Genomic DNA, 15,662 nt, shown 5'->3' with positions numbered 1-15,662 from the left:
ACTTTCATTCTTAGAAGAAGCACAAACCAAATGCACGTGACACTGGCACCGTTTGGATTAAAAGTGTAATTGTTTTCCGAGTGTCTAGAGCCCGTTCCTTTCTCTCTTTCCTTCTTTCACTGCAGCTCCCAGCCCGACAGTCTCAGGGAAATAGACATGGGCTCTTCAGCACACAGTCAATACGTGAGCAAACTTGGAAACACACATGCTCTGCCTCTGCTTGTGAGAGAGGCTTGCGGAATTCACAGCCATACCTGTGGAGAAGCCCCCACAGGAGCAGAGTAGCTGTTCTGCACTGTCCTTGGAAAGTTTCCAGGTCCCTTTCATGGTGTCCCTAACCAGTGAGTGCTTTCTAGGCTGCCCCGTGTAGTCTTCATATATTTTAATCAAGTTTCTCTAAAATTTGCATCATCTTCAACAGAAATTCTTCACTGAGCTTATCACTTACTGTGCATTTATACTCTGTACAAAGAGGTTTGTGGAAAGGGGCAGAGGAAACTGCATCGCATGTTCAGAGGAAGATTTCACACTCATTCTCCTTTGTCAGTAGCAGTTTCTCCTAGGAGAAGGAACCAGAGAGCAGGCTGAGAGGGAGCAGGGAGGAGGAGGAAGGAGCGGGGAAGGGGACTCCGAGCCCTGAAGTCCAGTGCCTTAGTCTTACTGTGTAAGGTGAGGGGATGACAAAAGCTGGAAGAGCCATCCCAGCCGCAGCCAGCCTGCCTTGAGCTGGGGGCTTCACACACACTCGCTGTTTTAATGTCCAGAACCCCTTTTTATGGGAGGTACTGCTGAGGCTCTGGAAGGTTAAATGGCTAAGTCACCTCACACAACTGTCGGCAGTGCAGCTGGAACTTGAATCCAGTACTTTGGTCCCAAAGCACAGGCTCTTCATTGGGTTATCCAGGAAGAGAACTCAGGGTTACCCTGTTTATGGGACTTGCCATAGGTCTTCCCGAGGCCCATCTGGCATTTTTGTACTTTCCTGAGATCTCACCATGTGAGTTGGAAGGCCAACAGAGAAGAATGGGGAAAGTATTCCTTTCTTTTCCAAGTGTTGTTCTGGAGAGAGACACATGGCATTTACAACCTAAGGCCACCTGAAACTGTGACTTGCCCATGTAGCCTCAGGGGTGACTCAACAGGCCAGAGTTCTCTGGCAAGCACACTGAGTTGCTCCTGTGTGCCCACGCTGGGCCCTTGATGGCTCTTGGGAGGACTGGTAGGGCCCTTCCCCAGGTCTCCACTGCAGCTTTGGAGCTGGCTCCAATTGAGCAAGTGATCTTTTAAAGGACAAGGTAATGCTGAGAGAGAAAGCCAAACAAATGTTGAGTGTGCTGAGAGGAGGATAAAGTCACCCAAGAACTAGAAGTTTCCTGCTAGTACCTTACATCCTCCAGAGACCCTGAGAGGCTGGGGCAGAGGGTGGGGAGGAAGCCGGGAGTACAGGCACCGCCTAGGGTTTTTCAGATCCTTAAAACTGCCCGAGATACCAAGAGGCAAATACTGCCTGCTCTCAGCTACTGAAATGAAATGATGTTTGAAAGAGCAGGTCATCATTCCTGTGGCGAAAACCGCCTTGAGCCATTTTCTGTTAGTTTTTAAATGTATGTTCATCTGCAGGTAAAACAGCCAAGCAGACTGAGCCTTCAGCCAGTCCCCTTCTCTCTGTGCCGAGGCGTTGCAGGGCTCGCTTGGAGGAGGGTTCTCACAAGTTAGGGTGGATGGCCTAGGACCCTCTGTGGTTGTAGCTGCCCTGCCCCACTGCCCACCCCCAGTGGCAAAAAATAGGACTAGGTTTTTCCTGGGGGGAGGCAGGAATGAACAGAAACAGGATTTGTCTGAATGTCAGGTAAAGGGAGGCTGCCTGAGTTCGGTGACAGGAGACACTACTGGGACAGGGTATGCATTCCCCCCAGAGAAGAGGAAAGAGGTCATTAGAGTTCTTGCAAGAATGGAGCTGTCTGGAGAGCAATAAAAGATACCAAGAGTGGTGAATGTTTTACACTTTTAAAATGACATGTGTGCAAACTGTGTCAGGAGCTTCATTATGCTGGACTGTGGCATGGTTTTCTCTCCGCTGCTGCTGACTGTTCTCTCAGAGCCATGTGCCAAGTGTGCACAGCGCCTGAGGAGCTCATTGCACAAGGGCTCCCATATCTTTGCCTTCTGTCACACTGTGGCTAGTTCTAGCATTTAGCTTCCATCTAACTGGTATCTTAATTGATTTGGGGGAAAACAGATGATGGCTTCTGCTTTAGAATTGTCGCAGTACATTTTAATTGTTTTTATTAAATTGTTGAGTAGAATTAGGCTCTTCCAAATGGCAAGTTCTCTTTCCATCTGAAAGACAGACTGATACCCTGCTTGGTGATCTGTGGCTTTGGTTCCAGCACCCTGGGCAGCTGACCCATTCTCTCCCCCAGCCCAGCTAAGCACTGTCTGCCAACTCAGCCAGGATATCCAGTTCTGTTTCTTGGAGTGGATGCTTTTCCTTCCACCATGCAAAGCCAGAGATGGTGGAGAATGTAAAGCAGACACATTTCATTCCTGAAATATCTCCAGCTGCTTTGCCCATACCGTGGGTCTGATGAAATAAAATACATTAAGATCCTTTAATACATTTCTGTGCTACAAATTCTGCCTTGGGCATTGGGTCAGTGGATATGGTGTAATCCGGGTTTGCTGCTGGTAGGAGTATAAATGGCTAATGCTTTCCAACAAGCTTTCCTGTAGCCACCTGCTGTTCCCAGCATGTACTTACAAATGAGCTATGAGGTCAGTTTGCTGTCCTGAGCTTTAGGAAACTTTTACCTTGCTAGAAAAAAATGTGATTTCTTTTTTCTAACCAGCTTTCCTGGTCATTTCAGACACATGGGTCAGGCATATTTGTCACTTATTCTTTAAATAGACACATAGATCACAAGTGGTGCCTATCGATGAGTTGGGGATTGGATTGTCTGTTACCTAGGTTTTTTTAGGACGCTTTGGGAGGTCTTCGGTAGGTTCTATTTGCCTGAGCTCATGCTCCTGTGTAGGAGCAGTCTCTGATTTTCCTCCTAACTGGACACACCTATGTAGGCCTCACCACCACGCTGCAGTCAGCACAGGCTGGGGAGCCGGTGGGCAGGCAGCATGCACACGTGCACTGCCACCCCAGGCTGCACACCGGTGGATCATTTTACAGTGCCTCAGTCCCCAAGGCTTGTCAGTATTTTTAGTTTCTTCTTGAACCTTTGGCAGTTTGAAATTCAAATGAACAAGAAAGTATAAAATATTTCTTATAAATGAGGTAAAAAATACCCAAACAGCGGGAGCTAAGGTCTGGCCTGCTCTTTGGTTTTACTAAAACTGCCACTGTGGATGAGCCTTCAAGGGCGGGGGGTGGGGAACGGGTTCTGCAAGAAAACAAATATTTAATTAATTAAAGGCCAAAAGTATCCAGAGCTCCCCAGCTTTGCCAACTTTAAGTAGTGCTTTCTACTCCAAGATAAAGCTGATAGGCAGCATTTCTGTCTGACAAGGATTGAATAAAAATGTCAAGGGCTCAGACTTTGTGGATTTTGGCATCACTTTCTTTATCTCCCTTGGGAAATTCCATGAAAAAAGTTCCAACCACTGCTTAATTCTTAGAGTTTGGAGGGAAGTGCTGAAGTGCTGGGAGGGGTGGAGTGTGGGGGTGATACAGGGCCTCAGCCAAGGGTAGGCACTGCATTGCTTGCAGGATGTAAGGCTGCCTCCTTCCCCCACCCCTCCTCCACCCACCTTCCCCATCCCCCAGTACAGGAGCCATTTCCCCTGGCCTGTGAGTGGGGAGCAGTGGAAGGACAGAACTGGCAGGTGGGACAGTCACCTGGTGCAGCTACCCTCAGGGCCTTGCCGGCCAGCACTACCAAAAGGACACACACCCTTTCTCCTCAGGTCTTGGGTAAGGCTTCTTCCCAGGGTTCCTCTTGGGCAGTGATTGTTGTGGACTTCTGTAAACAAGTTAGGGAAACAGGAAACAGTGTTACAACTTTCACAGCACTTAGAACAAGGTGTTGGGTGTCATCTTTGATGATGGCATGTGTATAAATTGTTCTCAGTCCTGTGTGTTTAGTCTCAAAATACCTAAATCCCACCCTTTGTAAGCAGATGTGAGGTTTAACTGTGGATGAGGATACCAGAATGTATAGTATGACTCCCAGATGTTAGCTTTAAAAGCTGAATGGTGGGATCCCTGGGTGGCACAGTGGTTTGGCGTCTGCCTTTGGCCCAGGGCACAATCCTGGAGACCCGGGATCAAGTCCCATGTCGGGCTCCCGGTGCATGGAGCCTGTTTCTCCCTCTGCCTGTGTCTCTGCCTCTCTCTCTCTCTCTCTCTCTCTCTCTCTCTCTGTGTGTGTGTGTGTGTGTGTGTGACTATCATAAATAAATAAAAATTAAAAAAAAAAAAAGCTGAATAGTCAGGTCAGAAATTTGGTCCCCACCAGATGAGCATTTTTAGAAACCTGCACTTCTATGTGAATCTTGGAGGAATGAGCCTCAGTTCTGTTTTGTGCTGGGAATGTTTTTTTCAGGGCCACTGGGTATTGGGCATCTTCAGGTTGATGTGGCATACGGCTCACTGATGCCACAGGCCCCAGGTCCACATCAGGAGGGCCGAGTCTGGAGGAGTGGTTTCCATTAACGTGCCTGTTGTCCCATGAGAATGCTCCTAAGCTTCTCTGTTGAGAGTGAGTGACCTGAATGCTGACTTCTGTATTTCTCATGCCATGTAAGGAAGAAACCCTTTCTGGACCGAGGGTTAGATAGCCACTAAATTATGTTTTCTTGGTTTATGCCATAATCCTGAGTCTCTGATAGTGACAAGAGTTAGGGAAGCTTCTGACAGATCCCCCATCTCTTGCTGTCCACAGCCATAGGCTTGGGCAGGGCCCAAGCCCTGGATAGGTCAGCCACTGTGGCCATCTAGGCAAGCATCCTCTTCTCTCCTGATGCTGCTTACTTCATTGGAGAATTTTTTTTTTTTTTTTTTTTTTTTCAGAGTGAGAGCATAACTGCTGGAGACATTCCAGCTCAGTTCACAGGGAGGGGCTGACTGGTATCACCTGCTGTGGTTGGCCTCCTGTCCCTCTTCCTACATGCAGGATGGCCTGTCTGATGGAGGGAGGGTAGGCCATGGAACAGAGTGCTCATAGAGGCTTCTTCACCCTCCTTTTTAAATCAAGGGCTCATCCCAAATTGCTCTTCACTGCCAAAAAAAAAAAAAAGAGACACCCACCCACGTTCTTGAGTGTTTTGTGCAGATTTATTGAAAACAACTCCAGCTACCTTATATTATAGGAGCTCTGTCGCTTCCTCCTAGGCTAGCATGTCATCGAGAACCAGTAATTCAAGGCCCTAAGGAGCAGGGTGGCCAATCATGGAACGTGGCAAGGAAAGGGCTGAGGTTAAACCACATTTAGCAGACAGATCATATTTTCAAAACTTTTGCTTTGGGTGTTTTCCTTCTCTTTTTGGGGATCAGCATCCTTTTGATCATATTCTCCTATCCCTTGATCCCTCCTCCTCCCTCTAAAATACTATGTGGCATGTAGCTATTGTAGGCAAAAGTAAATTGAAATTATTTTTAAAACTACATGATGCTGGACTGTGGGGCCATAAGGAGATAGATGGATATAGATTATATGTATGCGAGTGAATGAATTCAGTTTTGATGTAAACTGTTTTACATCAGGGAGAGAAGAATTGCGTGGTACCCCAGGTGATGATACCAATTCAATTCATTGTCATCCTTTCAGACACTGCCTTGGTTGATCCTCTCTGGAAAGGCCTCAGTCGGTTTCTAGTACATGGTGTGGAGGATGGCCTGGTCCAGACAGAGGCTATAAATCCTCTTGCGCTTTAAAACAGTGTTCATCACTGAAATTAAGAACAGTCATCTTCCCTAGCAGCCTGAGCTCATTTCTCCATTTCCAGCTTGGTCTAAAGAATCCAATTAGAGAGTAAATGAAAGTTCATGACATTTGCAGTGGTTTCTGGAAACAGATCTGTGGGTACCAAGAAAAGAGGACAGAGATTGCGTCCCACCCACCAGTCATTCCCGCTCTCCCCTGTATCCAGAACAGCTCACTCCCCACCACTCACTTCATTTAGCTGATTGGCTGCTGTCAGTAGATAATGCCTACTCAGCATTTAGGACAAGTTCCAGCATATAACTTCCTTTTGGTGAGTGACCCTGACAAGAGAGGGGATTGAGCTTAATTTATTCCAGCTAAAACCTCAGTGCAACAATTTGGGCAGCTAGCCTTCCAGATTTTCCCCAGACGTTTCCCCAGTGAATTATAAAGCTTTACATTCTAATTGTTACACATACCACTCCAAGTGTAGCTGCTGTGGTTTTCACCTTTCAGAAATCACAGCTAGGTGTCAAGTTGTGTCTAACAGCGGACATACTCAGAACTCAGATGGAGAAATGAGATGTTGCTGGTGGCTGGAGAATCTCGGGTAGGTAGGGACTGCATCAGGCAGCTGCTGAGGTTGTCACAGCCTGTTTCCTTTTACCAAGGGAGCCTGGGGTTTTTAGACCCCCTGAGGTGGCTGCTCTCTAGCCAGGGGAAGGCAAGCTGAGCAAAGTTGGGGTGTGTAGTAAGGACAAGACCAGAGCCTCACCCCTCCACCCCAGTCGGCCTTTGACTAATGAGATGGTGGGCTGAGCCCGGGGCCTAGTTAATTTCAGAGATAATCCATCTCCTGCTACTTTGATTCAGCCTGCATCATTCTTCAGAAGTGGAGAAGAGCCCCTGGGATCTTCTCCTACATCATCCCAGTATCTTGGGGAAAAAAAAAAAAACAAAAAAGGAAGGGAAGGGGCAGCAGGGGTAATGCCAAAGTTAGAGAAGTATGTCAGGACTCGGTGACAGGAACATCTACATACACATCATGCCACCGTACTGCTGTTGCCCTGCCTCAAGCCCTTGACCTAGCAGCAGCTTCTCCCCTGCCAGGTAGGCTTTGCTCCCAAAAGACAGTTCTGTTTGTTAGATGGAGGATGCATGCTGAGCCTGTCCACATTTATGCTGGGAAGTCCTTTAGGACAAAGATAACTGCTATCCAATATCTTCAAGTAATGAACTTATCAGTAAATATGAGCTCATTAATCTTAACTTTGCTTTTGGACCAAGTGGGAACTCAGCTTCTCTGGAGACAAAAATTTCATCTCTGTTCTTTTCCTAAACCCAGTCCCAATTTAGAGTCAAACATATTGCCCTGCTCTGCCTGGGAAGCAGTTAATAATGTGTTTTTTTCTCACAGTGGGTAGTCCAGGCTCAACCTGGTCACTCAGGCCCCCAGGCCATTTGCATGTGCTCTGTACACAGCAAGAGCTCAAGACCTAGGAGCAGGGTTGTATCAGCTGAGGAATGTTCTCTAGATGAAGGGAATCTTACAAGTTTGGCTGTTGAACTGTTGCCTGTCCTGGCTACTCAGTCTTTGCTTCAGCTAATGTTGTAAAATCACTGCCTCCACCCTTCATGTCTGAAAAAAAAAAAGAAATTTAGGATGTAGAGATTCATGCTTCACCATTTACAAGGGGTGGCTGTTCATTCACTCTAGGCAGTGGGATCTAGACATAAAAGAAGTCTCAAGGAAAAGTCTTTGAGAAGAGGTGTTGTTTGTGAGGAAAGCTATGCTATGGGGATGGGCTAGCATGGGATGCCTGCCCATGCGCACAGAGAGAGGTGGACCTGGTCTGGCTAGGCCTGTGGGGCCTGGAAGTATGGCCACATAGGACGGCAGCATAAGCCGGCTCAGCCTAGATCTCTCCCTCCCCTCGTTGACCAGACAGACCTAGGAGACATTAGCTGTCTGTCCCCCACACACCTCCACACACCAGCCAGCAGTTCTAGGAATTGAGCAGAATGGGGAAGGAAAGGGTCACATCCTTGGCAGCTCTGTGTCTCCTTTGTCCCTGAGCTTCCCGCTGACTCCCCAAGGGCCCCTCCTCTTACCGTTTCCTCCCTGAGGAACTTCACCTATACCATTTCCTTGCTCTGTTGGCCTCTCCTCAGTCCTTTGTTCTGCCCCATGAATGTCTCCCCTGACTTCTCTGTTCCAGAGAGAGAGGAGCAGCCTCCTGACTTCCAGGTGGAGTTATAAGTATCTGAGTCCTTTGAGATGATTGGCGATTAGAGCACAACATTTCTATTCTTTCCCGTATTTATATGTGATACCTCTTCCAGCACTAGAAATAATCTATTTTCCTTTGAGAGCCTCCACTCACTTGTGGGCTATGGTCTGATCACACCCACCGTCCCCCTGAGCCCTCACTGTTCAGGAAATAGAATGTAATTTAAGCCATAATCATTTCTGCTCCCTCTCTGCCTCCTAGGAGTGGTGGGTATCCTATGGTGTGTATTACAGTTTGCCCAAGCTGGGAAAGTGCTGAGTTGGCAGCTCTCTGCTCTCCTGCCTATTTGGTGGGGAGGGAGAGGGCTCAACGCACTCATCTCCCAGGGAAGGGGGCATGTCTCACCATAGCAGTGGGGTTCCACCTTCAGGGCTCAAGCAGGAGCAGCAGTGAATGCAGAGTCAGCTTCTGAGCGGCACCCTTGGACATTCTGAGGCCCTCAGGCTGACTCCAGGAGGAGCTGGGAGCTGCAAAGGTGCAGCCCCCTTTGTTGCAGGTGGCAACTGTGATCAACTCTCTTCAGCAGCAGGAGCACCTGCTATGACCACGGTCCACTCCTTGAGATGCCCCTCACATCCTCCAGATCAGAATGAGAGCTGGGCTTTGGGCATTTGGAGTCCACCTTAACGGTCTTAACATCGGTTTTCTCTGCTTCTCCCACCATTGCAGGTTATGTGTTCTGTATGTTACATCGCCTCCCCGAGCAGCATGACTGTACGTTTGACCACATGGGCCGAGGCCGAGAGGAAGCCATCATGAAAATGGTGAAACTGGACCGGAAAGTGGGGCGCTCCTGCCAGCGCATCGGGGAGGGGTGCTCCTGAAGGCCAGGCACGGCCGCCACATGACGCTGTTCTTAGTTCACTAATGTTAGCCTTATTTAGGACAAAGTCAGCCAGACACCTTGTACTGGGCACGCGTCAGACTACAGCCAGTCCGTTTCCTTTCTTTAGCCAGCCATCCTGGTACTGTAGTTTAGGGGTTGATGGTGGTTGAAATTGATTTCTGGCTGGTTACTAAGGTGCCTGCTAGCCATTGTATAAAATTAAAACATGAAGAATATTTTTTTTTGAGCATGGCTAGTGGATTTAAAACAACACATACCTGTCACTGCTGGAGTCAAACTTATAAAAAGCCTTAAGCGGAAAGTGTTCCAGATGGAGACTCTGAGTTAATAGAGGAGTAGAAGCTGGTGTTAAAGTTCCCATGACGCACATGGCTTTGCCAGAAACTCTGGTTAACGTTCGGCCTTTCACCTCTTCACTTATCCTTAGTCCCAGTAGCCAGGATCCCTGATGGCCCCGCGTGCCTTGGCCACAGGAGGCTGTTGAGATTGGCTGCGTGGCTGGGCTGGGCGGTGGCTTCGCCTTCCCACAGAGCTGGAAAATGGGGGTGGGGGGGGCAGGTTCTTTAGGAAAATTTTTTTACCTGACTTGCTATGAAAAAACTCTCTCATCACACGAGAAGAGAAACGATAACCTCACTTTGAAAATTAGCTCCACTCAAGACTAGTCCATGTATGAGACCCATCTTTTCTACACAGGACCGAACGGTCAGGAGAAGCAACCAGGGGCGCACCCTGACCCCACTGGCTCTGGTTTGCCACTTGTCAAGTGCAGGGGTCTGGCAGTTGATCAAATAAGGCTAATTACAGCACAGCAGCTGCGGCTGGGATCTACAGACTGGCCTCTGCAGCTAGATTTCTATATCAGGAGTTTTTAAAAAGACATTTCCTAGCCAACGGGGATCAGCAGAAGGGCTGGGGAGCCCCTGGGAAGCTGTGGCCCGCAGCCTCTGCCCCCCCAGCGGGTGCCTGCCCAGCCCTCTGCGGGCCAAGAGGAGACCGCCGTGGCCCAGCCCCTTGGGTCTGAGCCGCTCTGCAGTCCAGGGACAGCCTCTACCACATAGCAGGTGTAGGGAGGGGAGGCCGCACCACACGTGCCACAGGGGCCATGGGCTGGTCTGTCTAGAACAGTGATTCATGGCCATGGCCCAGCTCTGAGAGAGACATTTGCTCTGGTGGTGGGGATGGGAGGGCGTATTTCCCAGCCTGTGCCTCCTTGGTGCAGGCGGAGAGGAGTCCGTAGCCGAAGCGGCTCAGGCCAGGTGGGGAGGGTGTATATGGGCCTGTTCACCCAAGGTAGGGATTCCTCACCCATCAGGTGGGGCGGGGAGGGTGGACAGGATTAAGATTCCCTTGAAAGCCTGAACAGGGTTGAGTGGGCCGGAGACCCCATCCGGTCCAGTCTGGTGCGAGTCGGAGGCTCCTGCAGAGGCGGTTCGGATCTGCCCACACACAGGCTACTGGAATAGTTTAACCCAGCAAACTTTCCCTTTTATATCGCCACAAACAGTTCGACTCTGTCTGCAGTTCACAGCTAAACACCTGCAACTACAAATGTTTTTTGATCCGGAATACTGAAATAGGAAATCATGCTCTTCCCAACCTCTTCCTCCCATCCTGCCCCCACCAGAGTGGAATCCGCTGCAAAATCTCCAGCCTTATTCTTGCTTCAGGACCCAGACCGGTGTCTTGCTCTAGGGCAGCCCAGGGCAGAGGGGCCAGGTCTGCCCGCGTTTACCACTGTTGTCAAGCCACGGCCCTCTGGCCAGTACACGGCCATCCTCAGTGAGGCGGCCCGCCTAGGCCCCCCGCCAAGCTCTGATCCCGAAGAGGCCCCCCACGCGCCCTCCCAGCCCTCCTCAGGCCCCACCCTCTGCTTCGAGGCAGGGATGGGAAGTAGGCTCCCCGGGGAGCCTAGTGGCACACCGGGCTCGTAGCCCATGTTCACGTCCTGATGGTAGAGCTGGGGGTGGGGGGAGGGCTTGTTCCCCTGCAGTATCTGTTCTGTGAAGTTTGTTAAATGTAAGGAAAGCTTAAATTCTTGTATCTTTAAAAGAGAAGATCTTATTTAACCCTTTTGTGTTTTAGATTTACTTACACACATAGCCTAGAGCTCAGTTTTAGTTTTAACATTGTGAAAATATTAAAAGAATCTTGTAACTTTATTCTTTTTTCTCCTGCTGAAAAAAAAAATTAAACCAATCGTATGAAAGTTTGGGTTTCTCTGTTTTGCCAGTTCTCCTAAGTGCTACCTGTATAGCCAGGAAAATGGTAAAATGTCTCCCTGGCCAGAGTTGGAAGAGATGGGGGAGCAGTGGCTCTTGTGCACAGAGCCCCTCTCCATTCTCTGGGGTCACGTTCCAGGCCAGACAGCTGCTCCCCTGGTTTCTGTGGGGTGGTTGTGCCTTGGGAGGCCACAGGGCCTGGCCCTGGGTAAGGGTGTGTGTGCCAGGCCAGGCCTTTGCTGGCAGGGAGGAGGTTACACATGTGGGGGATGGGAAGAAATGGGCACCAGCCCTGAGGGAGGGCCCCTCTGCTTGTATGGTTTGGGTGTGTCTGGGGCCTGGGAGGGGCAGCATTTGGAGAGCCAGATGCCCCCAAGGGAAGATGAGCGTGATGTGTATCTGTGTGAACTCTGGTATAGAGGATGCATTTAATACGTCCTAAGGTGTTTAAAGACACTTGGGGGAAAAAAAAATGGGGGGGGTGTGGTGGGGGAGTAGTAGCATCCCACCTTGTCACCTTTAGGGCAGAGTATTGACCACACAGTTGTCATTGAAGATGATGATGGAAAATCCTCAGAGGAAACGAGAAGGGCACGGTGGAGGCAAACAGGCAGATAGGCAAAGGAGCATAGGAGTCTGGTGGCCTTGGAACATGCCAGGCCCACAGTGCACCCCCTCATGCCTCCTGCTGATCTAGGAGGCTTGGTTTCTGCCAGCAGAAGTGGACAGCAAGAAGAGACAGGGTGGGAAGAAGCCGTGAGGAGCAGAAAGCCCGCTGGGGTGAGGGTGGGTCGGCAGGGCAGACCGAGAGCCCTCTTGCTCCAAAGGGGTGTACTGAGAGGAAGCACCGCAGCAGGTGCCAGAGCAGTAGGGACACCCAGGAGAAGTTGCAGCAGCCTCACCAATGTATCTCCTTTGCAGCCATTCTCAGAGCTGCCCGAGGGCTCCGGGAAGAGAGAATAAGCAGAGGCAAATTGGAGGCCTGCAAACAGAGGAGTGGCGTGAAGGGTCTGCTCCCGGAGCCAGGTGTGAGGCCTGGCCAGCGTCCGGCAGCACTGAGTAGCTCCACACTCGATCCACGCCCTGTCCTGGGGTTTGGGCAGGAGGCTGAGGTAGACAGAAAATTAAGCAAGACCATTTATTAATGCCACACAAACAGTATTAATTAAGAGGAACCATAGGCCTTATGTGACTCAGCTGTGATTATTATAAACAAACCTACATGCCTTGTGTACGTGCCTGGTGTGATGGGGCTACGTTCTTACTGTCCATAGTAGGAAGTGACAGTGTATAAAACTGAAAATTCCAAAGAGCAATATAAGCATGTCACCTAGAATGTGGAGGTAGATGCAGAAGAAAAAGCTAAAAGTTTGGTGGGTTTGTTTGGGAGTGGAGGATGGGTATGCAGCCAGCCTCATACTTAACTACTTCTGTGACCATACACGGGTATAATGACTTTTTAAGTTTAAAAAATGACAGAAGGGACCACCTCTCCCAGGCGGTCAGGATTTCAAGAAGCTTAGGACCCCGGAGGTGCAGAGTGGGACACTGCTTTCCTGGTCAGAGATGTTTCCAAAGATGCAGGTGGCTGGTGCGTTGCAACACAGGACTTACTTTTTACCACAGAGCCTTTTCATTGTCACCACACCTTGGGACAAGTTACCCCACTTCATTGAGCCCCTCCTGTATGCTGAGCACTTGAGGAAAAACCTGGAGATTACTTCTAGCCCGGCCAACCTGGAGCTTCCAGTTGATATGGACCCATGGTTGTGCTGTCCCAGGGCCCATAACCTGAAACACCCAGCAGACCCCAGGGACTTCACATTGCCCATCAGCTGCATCCTGTTGCCCGGGTTCACATATGAGGCTGTTTCTAATCAGTTACTGGACAGCAAGCCAGGAGCAAGGGGGTGAGGACCCTGGGGGGCTTCAGCAAACCGCCTACGAAATCAACCCGATAGACGCCCTCGGATTGCGGGAGAGGGCCAGGCTGGAAGGGGCAAGCAGCCCATGGGCTCACATGAAGCCGCTGGGCCTGGGGCCTCATCTCATGGGTTTGGGCAATGCAGCTGTTGGCAAGTGACATGTGCCCCAAACCGGGGACTCAGGTTTCATGCCTGTGGGTAATGGGGTTCATGCACGACCCCTTGTGGGGTCCACCGACTCGGGAGGCCAAGCTGGGCCACTGGTTCCTAGAGCTCCGCTCCCAGCCTGCCATTGTCTGGCAGCCTGTACTGTCCTCCCGGGGCAGGAGGCAGGTGGACGTGACGGGGGGCCAGGGCTGCGGCAGGCTCTGGAAGCAGGAAGGCCACGGGTCAGGCAGGAGGCGGTGGGGGACCCAGCCCAGGAGGACTCCGCGGGACCCCAGGCCCAGAAGGAAAGGGGAAGTCACCAGGAACGGGGCCCAAAGGCAGATGCTCCTGACACACACCTCCTGAGCCCTGGCTGTGGGGGCTCCTCCGGCAACACCTGGGCCCCGCTGGGGACGCGGTGCTGTCCAAAAGCACTGCCCACGGCGGGGGGGGGCGGCTAAAGGGAATGAACGTGTGATCCAAAAGCGCAGGGAAGGTGAGACGTGGGCTCTTCTCTGAGGTGCCTTGGGGACCGTGGTCGGCCGTGGGCCTCGGAGGGAGGGAGCGGCGGCAGGTGGCGGTGGCGAAGGGCTGGGCGAGCAGTCAGGCTGGCTTCACTGAGGCAGTGACCACGGAGCTGCCAACAGGGGCCGCGGGGGGCCGCGGGTGACCTGGCGGCTTGGGTCCCACGGAAGGATGGACGTGCGGTTGAGGATGGGCCGGGTGGGGTCACGCCGGCGGCCGGCTCCGTGGACTCAGCTGAGGTGTGCGCCGGCCTCCGGGGGACAAGGGGGGACGCGGGACCCGCGGCTCTGGCGCAGCCAAGAGGCCCTGGCTGGAGGTCGTCGGCACACGGCCAGGCACCGGGTCAGGCGGCGGTCACGGAGGGAGGGAGGGAGGGAGGGACCGGGTGGGCTCCTGCCAGGTCCTGGGGGAAGGGGCCAGACTAGGGTGGAGGAAGGGAGAGAGGAGGGAGGCACGATCGCCCGCAGCGGGAGGCCTGCAGGAGGACCTGCGGGGAAAGAGGGTTCGTAGCCTGAGCCCCTCACTCGCCCAGGCCCCTTCCGAGCCCCGCAGCCGGTCTGCCTCTCCCCGACCTTATAAAACTTGCCAGAGTTGAGCTACCTGAAGCCCGGGCTAAAGCGGCCCCTGGTCACGCCGCCTCCCGCTGGGCCACACCCAGGCGACGGCAGGTTGGGGATGCGGCCGAGGTGCAGTGGAGTTGGGGGGATTCAGCTTGGGGGAGTGGGACAGCGTCGCGTGTGTGCCGTGCCTCAGAGCTGAGTGGTCTTGGTCACTCCCTGCTGCCCGCCCGACGACTGCCCGCGTCGTGGTTCGAAGCCCGGGAGGCCTGGAGGGGAGACAGCCCTTGAAGGGTCTGCAGCGAGTGCAGCGGCCGGGCGTGCAAGCCGCCGGGCAAGACGCGCTGCTCGGCCCGCCTGCGCCAGGGGGAGGCCTGCTCTTGCGGAAGGTCGGCCTGGCCGGCAGCCCCCCAGGTGCACATGCACCAGGCCTGGACACTGCGCCGCCACCGTGAATCCTCCTGCTGCCACAGGAACACACCCGACTGTAGTTTCCCCACATTTGGCAATAGTTCTAAAAACTGACGCCCCTGCCAGGGTGAGTTGTGAAGATGAAAGAAACTTCTCTAAAGTACCAGTAATTGGAAGTTTGACCGACCGCGCTGGAGGAAGGAGGCAGCTTTCTGTTCTTACACGGAGTCAGGAAATGGCTTTCCCAGAAGGGTGATGAGTGCGCAGCCTGGCGGTGCAGGACCCAGGCCTCGCAGACGCGTCCCACAGTTGCTGAAATGTTTGTGCTGGTTTTCCAGCGTTTTCGATGTCTGGGTGTGTGTCAACTTTGAGAAATGGGTGATTTGCTGTGATTTCTAATTCTTCATCTTTGAACCTAATTTTGTAGTCATATTTTTTATTCTTTTTCCTAAAGGGGGCCTCATAAAAGGAGGGCAAGAGTTGAAGGCCTTAAATGGTCAGTCAGTTCCCAGCATGAGCGGCAGGGGAGAGGGGCAGCAGGATGCCCGGGTGCCCACAGCCTTTCCTTGTGTCATGTGTGTCACAGGCTGAGATGAGGAGCTCAAGTCTGAAGGTAAGTCGGTTAAGTAGCTAAGCACCCACTTGGGCCAGCTGACAGACCTCATGAGGGGGCCGTGTGCTGGTTTCTGCTCCTCTATCCTGGCACAGACTGGCACTTTGAGGGGCACCGGATGAGAAGTGTCATGAAGATACTGTGACTTCAAATGGGTCCCTAAATTCTTTGGCACGCCTCCCTTCAAAAAGCAGAGCCCTTCCCCTTGAGCGTGTGCTGGCTTTGGCAACTTGCTTCTCTAATGCTTA

The 15,662-nt window shown here is 51.9% G+C and overlaps 1 protein-coding gene across 2 annotated transcripts in view; it reads left to right on the top strand.

Annotated features, from left to right (window-relative positions):
- The window catches only part of ZFAND3 (zinc finger AN1-type containing 3), a 328,565-nt gene extending 317,342 nt beyond the window's left edge, over positions 1–11,223 (top strand). For both annotated transcript variants that reach the window (XM_041750953.1, XM_041750952.1), the window contains exon 6: positions 8,837–11,223. In XM_041750953.1, coding sequence (XP_041606887.1) covers positions 8,837–8,991 — 155 coding nt within the window. In that variant the 3' untranslated portion in view covers positions 8,992–11,223. The remainder of the gene's footprint in view (positions 1–8,836) is intronic.
- The last annotated feature ends 4,439 nt before the right edge of the window (positions 11,224–15,662 follow it).

The sequence above is a fragment of the Vulpes lagopus genome, chromosome 1, assembly GCF_018345385.1.
Source record: "Vulpes lagopus strain Blue_001 chromosome 1, ASM1834538v1, whole genome shotgun sequence".
NCBI lineage: Eukaryota > Metazoa > Chordata > Mammalia > Carnivora > Canidae > Vulpes > Vulpes lagopus.
Note: the sequence above shows the minus strand (reverse complement) of the source record. Positions and strands in the feature narration are given on the sequence as shown.